Source organism: Panthera uncia, assembly GCF_023721935.1.
Source record: "Panthera uncia isolate 11264 chromosome A3 unlocalized genomic scaffold, Puncia_PCG_1.0 HiC_scaffold_11, whole genome shotgun sequence".
Taxonomy (NCBI): domain Eukaryota; kingdom Metazoa; phylum Chordata; class Mammalia; order Carnivora; family Felidae; genus Panthera; species Panthera uncia.
This window is the reverse complement of record NW_026057578.1, coordinates 86,615,594-86,635,836: the sequence shown is the minus strand read 5'-3', so window position 1 is coordinate 86,635,836 and position 20,243 is coordinate 86,615,594. Positions and strand designations below refer to the sequence as shown.

The window sequence follows — 20,243 nt, the reverse complement described above, 5'->3', positions numbered from 1 at the left end:
TTTTTTTTTTTTTTTTGGTCATATGTTTTATGTATGAGAATGACATGGTCATTTTCTGCTTTAGGAAAATCACTGTGGCAAAATTGTGGAAAATGCAAGCCTAAATACAGAAACTTCAGTTAGGAGTAGGGTTGCCAGATAAAAAACAGGACGCTCAGTTAAATGTGAATTTCAGATAAACAATGAATAATTTTATATATATAATACTGCATGGTACATGCAAATGTCAGGTAAGAGAAGGCCTGAATAAGTGTTGCTTTAATAAGAAGGAATCCAAAGTAAATTTTAGAGAAAGTACTTTTAGGGGAAGTAGGGGTGGTAGAAACCAGATTGCAGAGAATTCAGGAATGAGTGGAAGATAAAGAAGTTGAATCCGTGCTTGTAAATAGCTCTTTCAGAAATGTAGTTTGAAAGAGAAGAAAGCAGAAGTTTATTTTATTGCATCTGAGAACTTCAGTGGAGTGGTTATTTTTATGTTGCCACTGTTCAGCCTAATGATTTGGGATGGTTTAATAGCAAGTGACACCGAACATTTTCTATAATGTAACCAACAATAAAAGAAAAATAACTCTTCCTTTATTTTCTTCGTAGGTATCAGTAAAATTTGCCTCGTCATCTTTCTCTTCTTTTTGTCATTCTGAATGAGGTACCTTTCTTCTGAATGATATGCCTTGCTGGAGAAATACCAAGGCTCCTCCATTTTTCACCAAGTCCCAGCAGTCAGCCTGTTTAAGGCCTGCCCTTCCCCTCTGAGTCACTGGAATCTTTTTGTCAGCTGTCTGCCTGTCAGTGGATGGAAACAAGGTGTAGCCTAAGCCCCTGCCCAGACAGTTAACCAGGGAAAAGAGTGAGGTTCTCTATTCTTCCCTAGAAAAGCATTTCTGAGGGCTTTTCAGCAAGGATCATTTTAAAGACAGGAGTGCTTTTAATACTTGAAATGTTCATTTATCTCCTATACCTTCTAGCACTTAAGATATTCCTTTAAAAGCACCAGTTTATCATGGAAAGAAGTGGCTCGTGTGCCTTAAGAAACAACGATTTTCATTTCCTTTTCTTCCAGCCAACCTAAATTCTTTTTAAACACTAATCTCCCTCTCAGCAGTACCTAGGAGTTAAAATCCTTAATGCTTCCTCTAGAGCTCCTGACTTGTGTCCGAAGTCCTTTCCTTGACCCTTTACCCAGTAAGTATCAGCCAAAGGGCTAGCGTGGCACTAACAAAGATTCTCTTCTCCTTTTGTCTTTGTTTGTTTGTTTGCTTTAGGGGAAAAGGAGAAAAGGGAAAACACATCCTAAACTGAGTTCTCAGTGGCACAGTTTATATTCTCTAAGTAAGAGAGATCCTAAGTTTAGGTCTTGACTTCTTAGGTCTAGCCTGTGTAACCAGAATGGGAGAATGGTATTTATGTTGATATTCATCTAATGCAAACATTTAACATGGCTGTTGGATCATTGTTTTACAATAAAACATAATTTATTTATAAAATAATTTATTTTACAATAAATTTCCATTTTAGGGGAAAAAGTTCCCAGCTGATAACTAGAACAATTTCATGAAACAAAGAATCAAAGCTAGTAAATATAGAAAATGTTCATTTTCTCTGGGCAAGATATACAGAACTTTTACTTTGTCGTGTCAAAAATGATCTCTAATATCAAAGACTTACTTTAATTCAATATTTTTAATTTTTTTGATTCATTGAAGAAGTGGCCATGTCAAGGGGAAAAGCATATTATCTTATATCCAAATCCAGTAATGTTCCCATTAATTATGCTGGGACATGTATGGCTCTAGCCTAGATATTAAAATGGACCCAATATCCCGTTTTATGGCACTTGATCTATATTGGACTTTGTGTTCCAACAACAGTTCTCTGACATCAGTTGGGTGTCCTACAGTTCAATCCAATTTTGCAACTAAGTTATTAGTCGTAGACTAATTGCAGACTCCACAAGTTAAGGGGTCAGTCCTGTAAGACTTCCCCTCTTCAGACATCAGCTGCAAGTCTGAGGTGTCCAAGCCACTCACTCCTCTTGCTAGCTGACTACAGATTCAGAACTCCCCAAACTCCCTTGCATGAAAGAATTCACTAGGAAACTCATAGAAATCACTGAAAGTTCTATACTTCTGATTACAGTTTTATTATAAAGGCTGTAAGAGGAAGAGCCAAATGGAAGATATGTATAGGTTAATGTCCTGGGGAAGAGGGGGACAAGCACAGTTTTCATCTTGTCTCTTGGTTGGAGTCTAAGCATGTCACCCTCCCAGCACATCAGAGTGTTCACTAATCTGATACTGAGTTTCAGTATCCAGAGGTTTTATATGGGCTTTCATTACATGGGCATGATTGAGTAAATAATTGGCCACACGAGTGAAATCAGCCTCCAGCCCCTTTACCCTCCCTGTAGACTGGGGGTGTGACTGAAAATCATGAGCTTGGTCTTTCTGGCTTATCCAGCCCCTCCCTTAAAACTCTCTAAGGTCCCACTGGAGCAACCTTGTTAGCATAAACCTAGGTATGGTCAAAAGAAGCTCATTGTGAATAGCAATTCCTATTGCTCAGGAACTTTCAAGGGTATTTGAAACTCTATTCTAGGAGCGGGGGCAAAGACCAGACATGTTCTTTATTGTATCATAGACATCAAGAATATATTTGATTTATTCCTGTAGCTTTAATTAAGTGAAATATTATTACCTTCATTTCACAGCAGAGACATTTAGTACTAAGAACTTATCTGATTGGCCAAAGGTCACATAAGTAAATTCTAGAAAGAACTAGAATCTCAGTTACCTTATCTAATGATATATCTATCTTTTGTGGACATCAGCTTACATTATGAGACTTAGTTTTCCTAGAAAATTGTAAGAACATCATGAAATATATATGCCAAAGAAATATTAACTACTCTCAGTTTGAAAAGAATGATATTGGTGCACTTTGCTGGCTCAGTTGGTAGAGCATGTGACTCTTGATCTCGGGGTCATGAGCTTAAGCCCCACATTGGGCATGAAGCCTACTTTTAAAAAGTTGTAAAAAAAAAAAAAAAAAGAAAGAAAGAAAGAAAAGAATTATACTGATTTTTCTTAAAAAGTCTGTCTCCTTTAACATAGGAAACTTCCCATGTGGAACGTACCTTAGTCATTTCTCTGACTTTCAGCATTTTTCATAGTGTGGTACGATATGCCTCCACCCTGTTCCAGAGTCTTGATACTTTTCCCTTTAATGAGTCAGTATTTATTTTATGTTGCACCTTAAAAAACATTTTGCAGTTATAGATCAGGATGGTTATTGTCATCACTGGCTAGGGAAACTGAGGCATAGCTCACTATGTCCCCAAATTTATAGACTTATCAGCTATCATCATTTAAAAACAATTACACCCTACTGCTTTTTCCAAAAATGATTTGAGGCCACTTTCAACAGGATAAATTGAAAAAATAAATAAGTTAGGTACCAAAGCCTCCAATTTTCTGCAGTTTCACTTTCTGTGGTTCCAGTTACCCAAGATCAACTGTGATGGGGAAGCAGGTGATGCTCCTTCTGATGTATCGTCAGTAGAAGACTAACACTCATCACAATGCCTATGTAACAGGTCTCCTTTATCTTAGCACGCAGGTGTTTTATCTTCTCTCATCATCACAAGAAGGATGAGTACAGTCCAATAAATTATTTGAGAGAAAGAGAGACCACATTGACATTAACTTTCATTACAGTATATTGTTATAATTGTTCTATTTTATTCTTAGTTGTTGATTTCTTAGTGTGCCTAATTTACAAATTAACATAGATATGCATGTATAGGAAAAACCATGGTATGTTTGGGGTTCAGTACCCTCCGTGGCTTTAGGCATCCACTGGTGTCTTGGTACATATCTCCCTGCACATAGATAACAGGGGACACCTGCATAAGAAAGAGAAAATGGGTTGAAGAGAAGAAAGGTAAGCATACAAATATAAGGATTAATTGAGAGGTAGTATAAAAATGTATTGACAGGCATGATGAAAAATATACAAAGTATATATATAGCTCTCTGAAGGCAACATACATTTCTAATACAAGCTGAATCAAAGCCATTGTGTAGCATCATGGACATTTGCTTCAATCCTAATTTCATAGCCGATGTAAAAATAGAATTCATAATGCTGTGAATTTTAGGAATGCTCTTTATTGGTCATTTCAAAATCTAAGATCATTCTTGGCACATTTAATTTTAACTTAAGTTCATTACAGTCAACATCATGTAAAGCTGTGCTGTCCAACGCTATAGCTATCAGCCTCAAGTGGCCATTTGAGCATTTGAGATATAGCTAGTCAGAAATGAGAAGTGCTGTAAGTGTAAAATATATACTAAATTTTGGAAAAAAAGGCATGAATCATTTTTTTTAAAGTAGACTCCATGCCCAACGTGGGGCTGGAACTCACGACCCTGAGGTCAAGAGTCACATGCTCCTGACACCTGGGTGGCTCAGTCAGTTGAGTGTCTGACTCTTGATGTTGGCTCAGGTCATGATCCCAGGGTTGTGGGATTGAGCCCCACGTTGGGCTCCATGCTGGCCATGGAACCTGCTTAAAATATTCTCTCTGTCTCTCTCTCTCTCTCTCTCTCTCTCCCCCTCTTTAGACCCTCCTTTCCCACCCTCTACTCCTCCACTCCTCTCCCCACTCACGCTTGCTCTCTCTCTGTCTCTCAAAAAAAAAAAAAATACACACACACACACACACACACACACACACATACATATATATATTTTAAAAAAAGAGCCACATGTTTTACTGATGAGTCACCCATGTGCCCCCCAAATGAATAATTTTTAAAATATTAGTTTCATGTTGAAATTGAAATATTTTATGTATATTGAGTCAAACAAGATATGTTATTAATTTCAATATTAATTATTTTGTCTGTTTTCAGTGTGTCTACTAGAAATTCTAAAATTACACATGGGGCTCGCATTTCTATTTGGACAGTGCTTTTCTAGAAAATTGATTTTCACTGTTATGTTAAATGACCTACAGAATCCTTCTCAAAATCCTTCTGTAAAATGTCAGATAGCCGCAACTTTGTGTATATGTTCATACGGCAGGATAATCAGTGCTGAACAAACACATGGACAAAATTAAGTCCTTAAAAGCACAGTGAAAATTTCAAGGATGTAAAGTCACTGCTTCTGAGCACTAGTTTTTCTCATCTCTCAGGAAGCCCACCCCTCTCATGGTGGACCCTCAGCTTTCCTAGAGATTGTACACAGAAGTACTGATTGGGAATACTGATTGGGAGAAGCTTCTTTTCACCATGATTTTAAAAGATATATTATGAAACTGGCACTTTGCAAAATTGTGAAGCATTTGGGAACTTCCGAGAAAAATTATGACTTTGCACAGATCTGTGTATTTTTAGGATTTTATGATTCCTAACTAAATGTAAAGGAATACTTAATATGCCTATAAAGGAACATGCAAAGTGAATATTTGTTTTTAGACATTTGAGGTGGGGGGGTGCCTGTTGAAATATTGGAAGGACAGACTTAGAGGGATCAGATTCTAACTAGGTCACTGACTTCACCTTTTGGGCCTTAATTTGCTCATCGGTAGAAGTCCTCAGTAGTTCCAAATGCTCCTTTCAGCTTTAGCGGCGTAAGTTATAGACTCAAGTCCGAGGTCATCTTTTGCTCTGTTTTTGCCTGTTATTTTTCTGTGGAATATTAAGGTAAAGTCCGCTGCCGTGCGGTATGACGTTGTTCTGCCACTCGTTATAGTCTTGACTTCCTCAGCCCTTCTTCCTCTGCAAAGAATCACACAATGCAAAAGTCACTCTCTTTAATTTAGTGAATACGGCTAAGTATTCTTACCCATCATTTAAAATATTATTTCTTCAGACAAAGATGAGCACTTTATTTCTATAAAGGCACCCAGTGCCCCTTGGACTCCATGAAATGGTGGGAACTTATATTATCTGTCTTCTAAACTTAAACAGAATTGTTTCTCTAGTTTGCTTTGCTAGATTCCGCTAATTTCATTAAGCTGTTTACTGATTCTTCTTATATGTTAAAAAAGATGTAGAAATCGACCTCTCTGATCTGCTAGGTTTATTCCTCATAAAACAGCTTTTCTGTCCGGGAGAATGTGTGCTGTCACTGACACCAGCCACTGAATGTGCCAGGACCCTCCTTTCCTCCCAGTGGTACAGTGTACAGTCTGGGCAGCCAGGTGGAGATTGATTGTCTTGTTTACTGAACAGCAGCATGGAACTTCCTTCATGCTGGTGTCCATTTTCTCACTTATGGGAGATTAATTCCTTATTAATTAAAATGCCATGTCTGTCTGTCCTAGCTCTCAATGGTCTTTCAGAGCAAAAGGAGCTTGGAGAATTGAACTTAGAAAATCAAACTTTAAAAGCACTTTGCAAATCTGTGTGTAGTCCTGGCTTGGCATTTGCAATCAGATTTCAGTGTCGTCAGTTTCCATCAGATTTCTCTCACAGAACTTTGAGAATGTGTTTCAGTTAGCCTGTGCTTCCCTCTGCCCTTTTTGGGATGGGAAATGTAGTGAGTTACATATTTAAGGTATGTAAAAACAGAGCGTGATGTGCGACACGGAGTCATACCCTGGCTAAATAAAGGTGCCTGTTTTTTATGATCACATGTCCATGCAAGCACACTTACACAAGTATGGTCAGTTTCATCTCCAAGGTGGTTTTTTTCTCCCCCCAACGCCCCACCGTTTTCCTGTCTCCTTGGTATCTGCCTCCTTTGCTTACTTCTTTATGTTCTGGCCAACCTTTCTCTGACCAGGAGAGCCCCAAGTGGATTCCCTGTGGAGTCCATCAACTCATGTCTGTAATGAGCTTAGTGCAGCCACTGTGAAGTGATGCAAGAAGAGGCTAGCTTCCCCAGAGCCACACTTGGTAGTCTGGCACACTCCTTGTCTGTTGCTCCAGGGAGCTAGATACCAGGAAACCATTATGTTAATACAGCAACAGCAGCTCTTATTTTTTCAATCCCACAAGCACCACATGTGACCTGACATGATCTTAAGATGTAAACAAGAAGCCAACATACTTTGGGCCCCCCGGGTACTGCGTTTTCTTTCTCACCTGGCACTTTCGCCCTAGCCAAACCTCTGGTCCCTTCAGTGAGGGCTGGTGATGCTATCTTGTCCATTTTCTGACCTGGAAGTTCAGTGAGAGCAGTAGTGAATGACGGTATCTAGGGACCTCTGGTCAAAATTTTATCCACTGTCTTTTCAGCTTCCTCTTATTTAACCAAATTATGGTTTTCTCCGACAATTGCTATCTTACCTATTTTCCAGAGAGGGTACTAGTTTTGCTTTTCTGAAATAAATTTTATCTTGTTGCTCATCTGCTTTTGAAAATTGTTCTTGTTCCATGAACAATTTGCATAAAATAGATCTGTAATTTTGTGACTCGGTATACCCTTACAAACATGATTGTTCTCCTAGAGTCATTTCAGAAGAACTAGTTTTATTTTCTGTTTCTCACAACTTGCTTTTGATAAACTCTCAGATGTCCTATCCAGATACACAGATTATAGACTAAGACAGTCATTTTGATTTCTCAAAGCCCTTTCTAATCTGACTCTACCGTTTTATTCTAATTAGCATTCTATGGTGTTTATAAAAATGGTTTTTTTCTTCAGCCAAATGTGAATGTACCTGATAATTTTAAAGTTTATTTAAATTTTTTTTCCTTCCCCCTCTAAGTGATAGTGTTAGTTAATTATAAGATCAGCCTTCAAGAAGTCTAGAAAGCATTTTGAAATTAGTGGAATCCCTTCTTTTTCTCTTTTGGTAATTTTATGTCATTATAAATAAACCTACAGGATATTTTTGAGAAATTAATATTGTTTTTAGAAATGATTGCCCAACCACATAGATTTAAGTGTGTAGGAGAATATGAAAGAACGTTGAATATTTGGTAAGTAAAATACTTTTTTTGTGTGATTTTATTTCCCCGTTTATACCTTCACTTAATAATATGCCTTGTTTTCCGTAACTTTTATACCTCCTTTTTATTTTCTTAAATGAAAATATTTCCTTTGTAAATTTTGATGAGTTGGCAGTTTCCTCATTAAAAGATTTTTCACATTTGCAAATTGGGTCTTGGAGTGAAGCCCTGATACCAGCTTCAACTCTGAAGTCCCTACCATGATGGTACAAGGGCAGGAAAGAGCTGCTGGGGAGAGCCAGAGGTCTCTGGAAAATGCATCACTGGTAGGCTCTACTAATCTGAACAAATTTTTGAAGAGGAAGCTTTCTTGCCAGCCTCACTGGAACCTTGACTCAGTCCCTAAGTAACACATGCTGGTCAAATGTTGGGTTTGGGTCTTTGTGAAATAGAGCAAACACCTTATATGGTCTTGCGATGCCGTCTACACTACAGAACCCAGGCTTTGGAAACACTTGGTGTTGGAAACACTTAGAGACTGAAAACCTACGACAGATCTTGGACTCAGAGACAAGTCCAGAAAGGGTCTTGTCCATTGTGCCCCATATGTACATTGGTTCCACTCAGTCATAATTGCATACTTTTACCTCTTTTGATGATTTCCAAAGAAGGAAGGTTTCCATTTGTGATGTTAAAGAGAGGCTTCTTGTGTGTGCATCTAATGAATTTGTGTATGAATCGGCCTGTTACACAGACTGGAGCTTTTTGTAGTTTTCTTCTTCTCTTTCTGTCAAGCAACATCTGGGAATTTGGGTGTGCAGACCAATCCCGGCTGCCTGTAATGCTAAATCTTGAATAAGTCCTATCCCTTGTCACTAGAGAAAGTATTACTAAATCAGCACCACTAGGTAATTTTGGTGCACATGTGCACATGTGTTCTATTTCCTATTTTTGATTATGAAAGTGGTCTCTACTCATTTTAAAAGTTTATAAAATATAAAAAAGAAGAAAATCCTTTTGTAATCTTTCCGTCTGCAACAGCCTCAGTTAACATTATGAAATGAGTGTTTACTATGCATATTATATTTTATAGAGTTGAAATCAGACTGCTTACAAATGTTCATTTATTTAAAATATTCACACTTTCTTATGCTGTTAACATTTTTTGTATATCTGAACAATTGACTCTAAGAGAACAACCGTGTTTTTAAGCGTATATTGAATCCAAACATTGCAAGAGATCTGTTTTATGCATTTTTTGAAATTCATAAATAACACCAATAAAAATTGCTGTGGCTAACATTCTGTTAATTAGTCATCTCAGTTTCATTTAAGTGAAAGACTTAAATATTTGCCTGTAAACAAATTTGCAATGCCAGCTCACTAACTCATCACTGAATGGTAGCTGAATAAATTCTCCTGTTTTGTCCTGGGTATGTAACAGTGTTTCTTAACTTTTGTTTGGTCACCAGCCCTCTGAGAGTTCAGTGAAAGCTAGGAAGCTTCTTCCCAGAGAACTGTATATTCACACAGAAAACTAATTGTAATGATAATCAATTATGATATGCCAGGCCCTCTGCCAACTGCTCTATGTGTGTTATTTCATTTAATCCTCATGGTAGCACTATAAAGAATGCACTGTTTTCTTCATTTTTGAGAAAAAGACATTGAGGCTTTAAGGAGATTAAGTAATTTGCCTATGCCCGTAGACCTAGTATCCGAGCTCAAATTCTGATATTTATGACCTCAAAACCCATCTCTTCAATCATTGTGCACCAAATTTTAGGGAGCTCATACATTCCTAAAACCTGCTTATTGGTACTCATATTAATAAGGCCACGTTACCTATTGCAATCTAAAGATTTTCATGGGCAGTGAAGAGGATGTATGATTAATGAATCTCGCTGTTTTTTGTAACTTATTTAATTAATATACGAGTATTTGTTGAATATCTAGTATTTTAAATACTTGTTAGGTTCAGTGATAGGGTTCTTATCCCTAAGGGGTTTACTATCTACATGAGAAGACAAGGATTATATATGTAAAACAATGAGGAAAAAATACAAACATGAAGTTGAATATACAGTAATGAGACATTTCCATAAACTATATGTGAAAACGAATCTCTTTACTCTGTCATAGTTTGAAGCAATTATCACTCTTTGATTCCCTGATTTATAAAAGGAAAAGCAAATCTAAAAGGCCACCATGTCCTCTGGGAACCTGGAAGATTCAGTGTGTCATAAAAATGAGGTCTATAAAGTGAGACTCTTGGTTTCCTGAGTGGTTTTGTCTGTGTCATCTGTCAGCCCCAGGGAGCATGCTCAACAGGGAGAGGTGAGAATATGTAGGCAGCTCTCAAGCATTTCAACCTTGTGTCACAGGGTAATTCTATTGAGTTGGACATGTGTAGGTAAGCAGAACACCTTGACAGTTGCTATATTTTGACTCAAGAAAGGTTCCTACTGACAGAGAGGACTTCAGTACGTCAAGTGATGAAACATAGCCTTGAGTCATGCAGGAGCAGTGGGGGGAAACTAGCAACTTTGGATGAAACCATCAGGCATGGGAAGCTTATTGAAGCCGACCACTGAAAATCAAGGCAGTCAAAAAGAGTGGCTGTGGCTATAATTCAAAGAACTGCTTTCTGTGGGAGCACAGTATGGGCGAGTTGTACATCTGACTTGAGCAGCTGCTGTATATACAAGGTTAGCACAGATAATGGCTGTTGTAAGATATGAAGGATGGAGTATGTCAGGCTTTCCGTTAACATGGCCCTCTTCAAGTATTTGTACAGTTGTAGGATTCTACTCTTTTGAAACTTGAATCATTTGGGCTATAATATGATGGAATTAATTTGCAAATAGCATTGGAGTTTTCTTTTCCTCGCAAATAGAAACCCGGTGCTGCTAATCATCCTATCTATAGTTTATCTCCTTTCACTTACAGTAGTTATTTTTTTTGAAATATCTAAAATAATATTTTGTGTACAGTTGTAGAATATACGTGTGCTATATTTTGTTTAACAAATTTTGTTAAATTTCATTTCATGTGATGTTTCCATAATCCCTTTCAATTTTGTTTAGCATTATTTTTTTAAGTGGGGCAAGGATGTTATGAAAACTATTCTGTCTAAGAAGCCCCAGATGGAAAATATTTTTTAAAAACAGGGATTCCCATAGTTGTTCACAAATCATCATTTAAATCTGTCCAGCTACTGGATGTTGGAAGTAATTTTCCAGGCATTTATGCAGGTATCTTGATGGATTTTATTTAATTTCAAAAAAAAGTATGATACTAAGTCTGTATAATTTCTTAAATTCATTCCTGGAATAAAACGTAATTGAAAACATTCCTTTTCATATTTGCTTTGAGCCAATACTGGAGTTGTTTTTGAGGCAAATGGTAGATTGATGTTAAATGTCCATCACACTTTGGCTTTATAGAGAGAATTCAAGACATAGTAACTGTCCAACTCTTGAATTTTCTCATTCTCCGTGTGTGGTGTGTGTGGTGTGGGTGTGTGTGTAGGGAGCTTAAACAAGACCTTTTTGATTTCATAATAAGCAGGGCTTAGGGACGATAAAACTTGACATTCTTAACTGTTACTAGTGTCTGTCCCTATAGCCCGTGCAGTTATCTTCTTGTTAACGATGTAGAAGCCAGAGTCATAAACTGAGCATGGACCCAAGGCGCTACTGTAAATTGCAAATAGCATTCATGTGGTGTCTTTGACCTAAGACTAAATTGGGGTAGAGGGAAGAGAAAAAAAAGAGTTTTCGAGAGTGGAATAGAAGTAGAAGTCAAGGACAAAGAGTACACTAGTAGGATGGATATGTGCAAATATTCCGTAAGCTTTTGCCATGAGATTTGTTTAGGTAGGCTTTTCATATCTGCAAGTACTCCTTTGCTCAGGAGCCAAGCAGTGGGTTGGGACAGCTTCTGCTTGTGTGTGTGTGTGTGTGTGTTGGCAATAATGCAGTCATGAGATAATACAGATAATCAGTGAGGGAATAATTAATGATGTGGCAGGGAATATTTTTTGATAAATGCTTGGGGAATGAGGTGACAGGCGTGAAATTAGAAAATTCCTTCAGCGATCTAAAATATAAATAGCTTTCGGAACTGAAAAGAGTTTCACAGCTGAAGATTTTATTGTGTTGAGAGGAAAAACTTTTTTCTTTCCCCCACTCCCTCCTCCTTTGCAAGTTGTTTGTCCATTCACAAAACAAATACTCTGAAGCCCAGCGCGGCTCATGGGAATAAATTTCAGGTCGAATTAGTACAGTTTCCTTGCTGTCAGGATGCTGGAATTAATGGTGTTTTGATGACACGAATTTTGAAGGGCAAACAAAGAAGCTGAAGGGAGAGAGACATGACTCCTTAGAAGCTTGGTCCTCCTCTCCCCCAGCCTCTCTTGTCTTCCCTGTCATCCGTCTGCCAATCTCCCTGTCCATGGTTAGTTAAAGGCGCTTTTTATCCTCTTTTCTTTCCCACAGAGTTTGCCAGATCCGGCCCGGTGCCTGGGTTCCAGGAGGACACGCTGCAGTTGGCCTTCATCGACTTGAGACAAGTAAGTCTTTGTGTTTTTGTTTTTTGTTTTTCTTTTAAGATGTGTGACTGAAGACCATCAGGTCTTAAGGAAAAGGGGAGGGGAGGGGGATTGGCGTTGGCGATTCACACTGGAGACCTAAGGGTTTTTCCCTGTGTTTGAGGCCACTTCTTTTATTTAGCTATCTGGGATCCTTAGCTATGGTGGAGTTAAAGGTTTTGTGGGTAGAAGGGAAGGCAGGAGGTGGGAGGAGGGACCCAGAGCGTAGAGGGACTCAAGTGACCCTCAAGTGATGTGACCCATTGTGCTATAGTTGGCTTCTGCAGACACAGCAGAAAGATAACTCCGCAGACCAATGCTAAGCAGGTGCACTGATGCAGAGACAGCCTGCCTGGGGACTTTTGTTTGTAGATAATGAGGGCAGCAGCATTTAAGAAAAATGAAATATTTTACATTCTGGATGGTTGGTTTGGCTTGTTGACTTTTTTCCTGCTGCCTTCAGTCTTCCCATCCCCTCCTTTGTAGAATGTGGTCAGCCAAGAGTGACTAAGTGGTGGTTTTAGAAGATGATTAGCAAAGGCCCTGACCAGTCATGCTAACCTGACAGGCAACCCTGTTAAAGTAGTGTTGATGAAAGCCAGTCGTCAGGCATACCTGAGCTTTGCGAGCCCATCAGTTAGAAAGAGTCATTCTCTAGGGCTGTTGCTTGCAGATCAAAATGGGCAGGTTGGTAGGCCTCGGTGGTTTGGGTAGAGAGGAACAGGATGGGCGGGGGCCGAAAGAGGGAGAGAGTTAACCGGGCTCTGTCATCTCTTCACTCTGAAGATGGATGGCGTTGGATAGAAAGTGTGAATGAAGTAAGAATCAATGACTGATGCTTCTCTCCTATTAAAACAATCTTTTTTTTTTTTTGTCTGTTTTAAAAAGGGGGCTGGCTTTGTTTCTCCTGCCATAATGATGCAGTGCCTCTTGTTTTCAGAGCTGACATAGTTTGCATTCTGAAAACTTTTAGATGCCCAGAGTATTTCTTAAAGCTATAGGACCCCTTGTATTGGTAGTCTCCTTACCACTGTGTCTCGATTCATGCTGGAACAGCTTTTAACCCATAATGGATGGCCTGAGCTACCCCTGAATCCTTGTGGATGGGTGGTGTAATCTGTCATCTGATGACAATTCTGGAAAGCCCTGTTAAGCAGAAAACAGAAAATTGTGTCTCTATAGACCCGCCAAAGTTTGAGGATTCAAGCCGCGTCCCAGAAACGTGTGTCAACTTAATATTTGGGGGCCGAGGTGGGGGTTCTCGTACACATAAAGGCTTTCCCAGCATGGTCACAAATGGAGCTGAGTATCTCTTTCCACACTTATGACCTTCCACCTGTGGATTCAGCAACTCAACTGAGACATTCAGGTTTTAACCCCTTGGCTGATGTGAGACTGGGAGATTGGGATTTTGCCTTAGGGTTTTGTGGAGTGCTATCTGTTGGAATTTTCTCCCTTGTTTCTTCTCAGAAACTTCTGAGCCAATTGGCTTTTCTTGGAAAGCAGAAACTGAATTTCATTGGAGAGCCACATCCAAGGAAAAAATTTTTCCTTTCTCACTATTCATGAGAAGGAAGTGTGGTCATTCTCTCTAGTTTGTGGTTTTTGGTCCCTATGGAAAGCAACTGGTGTTCACAGAAAATGTTAACTAAGGGAGTAAGTTAGAAAACACAGCCAAAATAAGGTGGATCTGAGCCGGGGATGAATGCTCAAGTATTTGTGGGCTCTCAGTGAGCACTGGTGTTTATGCTTAAGTTCCTACTTGCTGTTACATTTCTGTTCTCAGACTTCCTTTTATGATATTTTAGCAGGAGAAACCAAAACTCCTAAATTTTACTAAGAAGAAGAGTATGTCTCTTCCTATTGAATCAATCACCTAATTTCTAGTTGTGTCTTTCTCTGTTAAAACAATAACTTTCCTAACCTAGACCATTTGAAAAACTTCCCCAGCTCTCAGGCTGTAGCTCTTTATTAGCAGCCCCCAGGTAGGTGGAATCATTGTGAGAAAAATTATCCCTCCCTGTTCTCTTCTGAAAATATTGATCTCTTTGCAGTCCATCTTCATTGTTCTCACAACTTGTTTAAAATGAGCATCTTTTTAAAAGGGGACTTCTGAACTATGGAGATGTTCAAACTATCAGGAGAAAACCTGGGAGTATGTTTCCAAAGGAGATATCTGGACCTCAAATGAAGCATGATTAAGTGCCTTTGAGTATGTTGTCCTTCTGCATGTTTCCTTCGGAATCCCATAATAGAATTATGGAATTTGGGGGTTGGGGCTCATTTGAAAAATCATGCAGGATAACCTTTGACTTGATACTTGAAACCAAGTGTAGCACCCAGACTGTGCCTGTGTATCCTCCTTGAAGAAAACTCACCACCCCAAGACAGCAAGGACCTCCTTATGACAACCTGATTATTAGAAAGATATTTCTTTTCTTTTTTTATTTAAAAAAAATTTTTTTTTAACGTTTTATTTATTTTTGAGACAGAGCGTGAACAGGGGAGGGTCAGAGAGAGGGAGACACAGAATCTGAAACAGGCTCCAGGCTCTGAGCTGTCAGCACAGAGCCCGATGCAGGGCTCGAACTCACGGACCGAGAGATCATGACCCGAGCCGAAGTCGGCTGCTCAACCGACTGAGCCACCCAGGCACCCCTAGAAAGATATTTCTTAAGTTGGCTAAAATCTGTCTCGCTGAACTCTGACCCTCTGGTTCTTTATGTTTTTATTAATGCATCACAATTTCGGGGACAGGCTTCCTCTCCTGATTTATTGAGCATCCTCTCTGCTAGCAATTGAGTCTTTATCACATGTATAGCATTGAGACCCACTCCTCAAGGAGTCCTCACACATTCGATTTTACGGAACAGATTGGAGACTCTACTCTCTTCGGTCTATGTGTTTCTTTCACATTGTTAACAACACAGCTTTTTATCATTCTAACCAGTCTAAACCTCATTAGATCCTGATTCAGTTTTCTAGCTTAGTGACTGACTTAATCATCATGTTCTTTCTGAGTCTGACGTAACAATATTAAGCAGGCATGGCAGAAGTTAAAGGAAGAAGTTAAAGTTAGGGCAAGTTCTGGGGTGTGCATCCATGCAAAGCACTACGGTTACAGTGCAGCAAGGGTGTTCTTTTACTGTCATTGACTGTATCTGTCTCACTGCTTTATGAGCATGTTCATTCTGATCGTACTTTTGTGTTGCCTTGCTTTAGAGTGTTTCAGACACTGTCAAGTGAATAATTTTAAAATAATCAAAACACAGAATATTTGATGAGATCATCTCTGCATAGAGTGTAATAGCACAGTGTCACTTAAAAGCTATAGAAATTCAATTAGGACGCAATTTAGATACGGATAGCAAAACGATTCATCGTTTCCCACCTGTCCTGTCTATTCTCAGTCTCCTACTTCTTAAGGAAAAGAGTGAAATGACATCTTGACTACACAAGCTTTCATGATATTTTATATGCGTGCAGCACTTCATAGTTAATGTACATTTACGTGCAAATCTCATTTGTCAGACTGCTAGGCTTAGAAAACCTGCTGTTAATGATAATGTGAATTAGACAGTGCAAATCAAAATCTCCTTTGCCACTAAATGTCCCAAGTCCATAAAAGGAGGATTGCAGTATGACTTCACATTCATGTGTTCAAATATGTGTGTGAATCGCTATCAAAATCCAACTTCGGGTTAATGTTAGATCTTGGCAAGGACAACTTAAAGGGCCCACTTATTAGCTATCCTGAAGTGGCATATGCACTCCAAGTACTAGTAGCTGCCAGCCTTTAATGTTCCATCATTGGGAATTACCATACAAGGTCCATAGCAGATTCTCAGTAGTGACTGGATTCTCTACCAGTACTCTGGTTTGTGTTTTTCTTCTTTTGTTAAGCACTCAGTAGATAATACTAATGTATATTAGAATTTGAACTTCCGTTGATTTTCATTTCAGCTTATTTTGTCAAACTCTGAGTGCCTACCGTGAACAGAGCACAACCCCGGTGCTGTGGGAATACAGAAGTGAATATCATACAGTCTCTGACCTCCAGGAGCAAAGAAGTGATCAGCAAATACTTAATTTTAATATAAGTCAGTCTGTAGTGAGCATTACGTTGGAAGGATGAAGCTATTACATATGTTTCAATTATTTCGTTGTGTTTTGCTGCATAACAAAGCACCCAAAATGCCTTGTCTTAAAAGAAGAATCATTTATTTAACTCAGGTTTCTACAGATTAGCAATTAGGATAGGTTCTGGGGGCTCACTCACACCTTGAGGTCAGGTACTAGATTCACTAGGAACTGCCTGGTCTAGGGTGTCTTAGCTAGACTGACTCTTCTCTGCTCCGTGTGGTCTCTCATCCACCAGCAGCCTAACCCAGGCGTAATCACGTGGCGTATTGGTAGGTTTCAAGAGAGCGAGGGGAAATATGCAAACCCCTTAAGGTCTACACTTTGGAACTGGCAAGCCATCGTTCCCACCACATCTTATGGGCTAGAGCTGGTCACAGGGCCAGCCCAAAATCAAAGAGCGGGGAAATCAACTTCAGTTTATCCTCCGGTTGGGATATAAGACCTTTATACAAACTATGCATCTATAATTGCAGAAAGAGGCCATGGAGTGGAGAGGTCTTCGGGAGCCTAAGTAGTTATAAAATACTGCATTAAAATAGTGGAAAGTTCAACTGATAGAAACCAGGCATTGGTGAGGGAGGAAAGTGTTTTAAGCATAGAGAATAGCCAGTTTTAAGTTTTGTTTAAAAACATATATGGAGTTGTTTTAACTAGGATCTAGACTATCTTTCCTTTTTTTTAAGTCTTAGACTAATCTTTTTAAAACCCCATTTCTTACTTTCTCTTCTTCGTTTCTTACTTTTACTATTCAGCTTCCTCATGGACCTGTTTTTTTGTTTGTTTGTTTGGTTTTGTTTATGCCTTCTCCTTCTCAGCAAACACTGCTTATTGTAGGCTACCCTGAAACATTTCACATTTCTGTTACATTCACTGTGAGGGAATCGTAACTTCCCTAGATAATTAATTATTTATATTACTCATTTAATTTCTGGCTGTTCACCGTACATATTTGACCAACAGGAAAAGGTTGGAGTGGATTCTTTTCTTTAGTAGCATCACATTATTTTCTGTTCCTTGGCCCCAATTGTTGCTTACTTCCGATATACTAAGTTTTTATAGAGCTGAATGAACTAGGTTGTGACATTGCATCAGATCTCCTGAATGGAGCTTGTTGGCAACGACTCTCAAACAGCAAAGCCATCCCAAGATATCTGCGGCTTTTTTTAGATGGAGCTGGTGACATTCCCTCTAGGCCAGTTATTCCCCAATTTCTAAACCTTCTGACTAAAGTAAACACGGTGCATTTCCATTGCAGGCACTTAACTTGCCTTAACAACAACTCTAGGACCTAAGAGAAATAGTTGTATATTTCTTTGGAGACGTTGAAAGAATTCTGATGTTCGTGTTAGAGGCGTAAAAGTGAAATCAGGACCGTCCGCTCTGTCAGGTATGAAACCTGGGAACAGCTCAGAAACTAACTATGCAGAACTGCCCTTCCTGTTTCCCAGCCTGTCTTCATTCTGTTCAGTAAAGTTTTGGTTTTTGAATCAAATTGCCTACTTTTCTTCTTTTTTCTGCCCCCAAGTCTAATGAACAACCACTCCCAGTAAGAGGAACATCCCCCCTTTGCTCTACTGATCTAGGCTCATGTGGAAAAATCTTAACTTTGCTTAATAACCACTTATGTGTTAGCCTCAGTAGAATACCAATTGATAGAAAAACTGAATTTGTCTGATACCGCACATAACAAGATGATATATAGTCAATAGAATTTCTTTTTTTAATGTTTCTCCCTAGCCAGTCTAAACAACCTCTAACTTTTAGGAAACTACAGAGGAGGCCTGCATCAGGGTAAGGCGGGCCCACATCTTAAAAAGGCCTCAGGTGGCAATCTTCTACATTTCGTCACAACGGTTAAGCCCTATTTAACAGGAAGAAAGTCATTTCCCACATGTACTTCTTAATACTGGTTTTTAACTTGCTGGGATGTAACCTGGAGGTTTTGGTGGGGGGCGGGGGATGGCCTATAGTTTTCCTAAATGTTTACTGAGCAGTTGCCAAGGAGTCATGGTGGAGAAAATGAGAGGTGTGGGGAGAGTTGGTAGGGGGATGTTTTTGTGAAAGGATGTTCTAGGTGGAGGAAAATAGAGTGGTATGTAAATCCTCAGATCCTCTGGTAGTGAAGTATATGGGCCAGTAACGCTGGAGGTAGAACTACTCTCCCAAGTGCTCACCTGAAATATTCTGTTGACCTTCAGATTGTGTATGATCTTGAATAAATAGTGGCCTGTAAAACTGGGAGTCATCTGCACCAGGGTTCAGAAATCAAAGAGCTTGATAACTCATGGAATTGGAAGATGCCATTACTATGACTAATGTGGATGGAGGGGTCAGAAGGAATGGTTTAAGCCATTAAGCACATTATCTTAGAAAAGATCGTCTTCACTACTGGTGTGGTAGCATGTATATGTGGTTAAATGTCATTTCAGAAATGAAATCCAGAGTCATCCTATCCTAAAGGCATTGGTGGTTGGAAGAAGATAAAGTAATAATATCAGACTGTCTGCACAAATCTCTTTGCTGAGACAGAGGTACTAAAAGTTCCTACAGACCCTAGTCCATGTTTTAACATAGATAAAGCAAGCAAACTTTATAGACCTCCCTAAATCAGAAGTATTCATTCATTCATTGGACACTGTCCCTAGCACTATTACAGTGACTCTACTGGTATAGTTGGGAATAAAACAACTGCATCCAAGGGGTTGCCAGTTGGTCTCAATTTTGATTTTTTTTTTTTTATATTGATGCTGTATCGGTCAGTTTTAGGGACAGCCGCAGAGCTTTCTGCAAATCCCCAGGGCCAGCTCAAGTCTGTTGTACACTGATACACAGGCTTTCAGAAAAGAACCTGTAGCTGTGATTTGGCAGCCCGGCATACATAAGATGGCCATCTTGAAAAGCTTCAGAGGGTGGCCCTTTGGTTTTTGAAAGTAGGGTTTTCTGGTTGTTTTGACAAAATTGTTGTGCCCATGTTATTTTGACAGGCACCAGGGCGATACCTTTAACCTCAAAGGAATCTCTGACCACAAACGATTCCCGTTCCCGAGTTGGGGAAAGCTTACGCCTTTGGTCTGGTTCTGTAAAAAACAGAGATAGGAACGTTTCTGAGAATAGACTCCACCGAGCTAGACTTATGACCTCATGTAAGCCAAGGCTAGATCAGCACACACAGGATGGGGCACAGGTAGATAAGGTCTTCAGCCACTGAGATAGATGCTGCTGCTGCCACTGAAAATCAGGTATCTTTCCTTATGTAACTGGGCTGCCATGGAAAATTTATAGAAGGAATTGCCAGTAATATGTAACACATTCTGGGATTTACCCAATGTCCTTGGTTGATTGGAGGAAAGTCTATTCTAGAACTGCTGAAACTTTGTCTCACTTCATACTAACCTCTCAACTAGGGAAGGAGATGCACTCAGAAATTCTGTCTCAGGTTTTTTTGTTTGTATGTTTGTTTGTTTGTTTGTTTGTTTGTTTTGATTTAACATAGAATCCATTTTTTTTTCCAGACCAGGATCTCATGAAATAATATCCTAGCAGGTGCGACTCTTTGGTATAGAAAATCATGTAAGATGTTATTTAAATGCTAGGGAAAAAAAACC

At 39.2% G+C, this 20,243-nt stretch overlaps 1 protein-coding gene across 7 annotated transcripts in view; it reads left to right on the top strand.

The window, feature by feature from the left end:
• The window catches only part of EXOC6B (exocyst complex component 6B), a 615,985-nt gene that overhangs the window by 441,549 nt on the left and 154,193 nt on the right, over positions 1 to 20,243 (top strand). For 5 of the 7 annotated variants that reach the window (XM_049650337.1, XM_049650336.1, XM_049650335.1 and 2 more), the window contains one exon: positions 12,404 to 12,477. In XM_049650337.1, the coding sequence (XP_049506294.1) occupies positions 12,404 to 12,477 (74 nt within the window). The other 2 variants (XR_007461984.1, XM_049650339.1) reach the window with 2 other exon arrangements.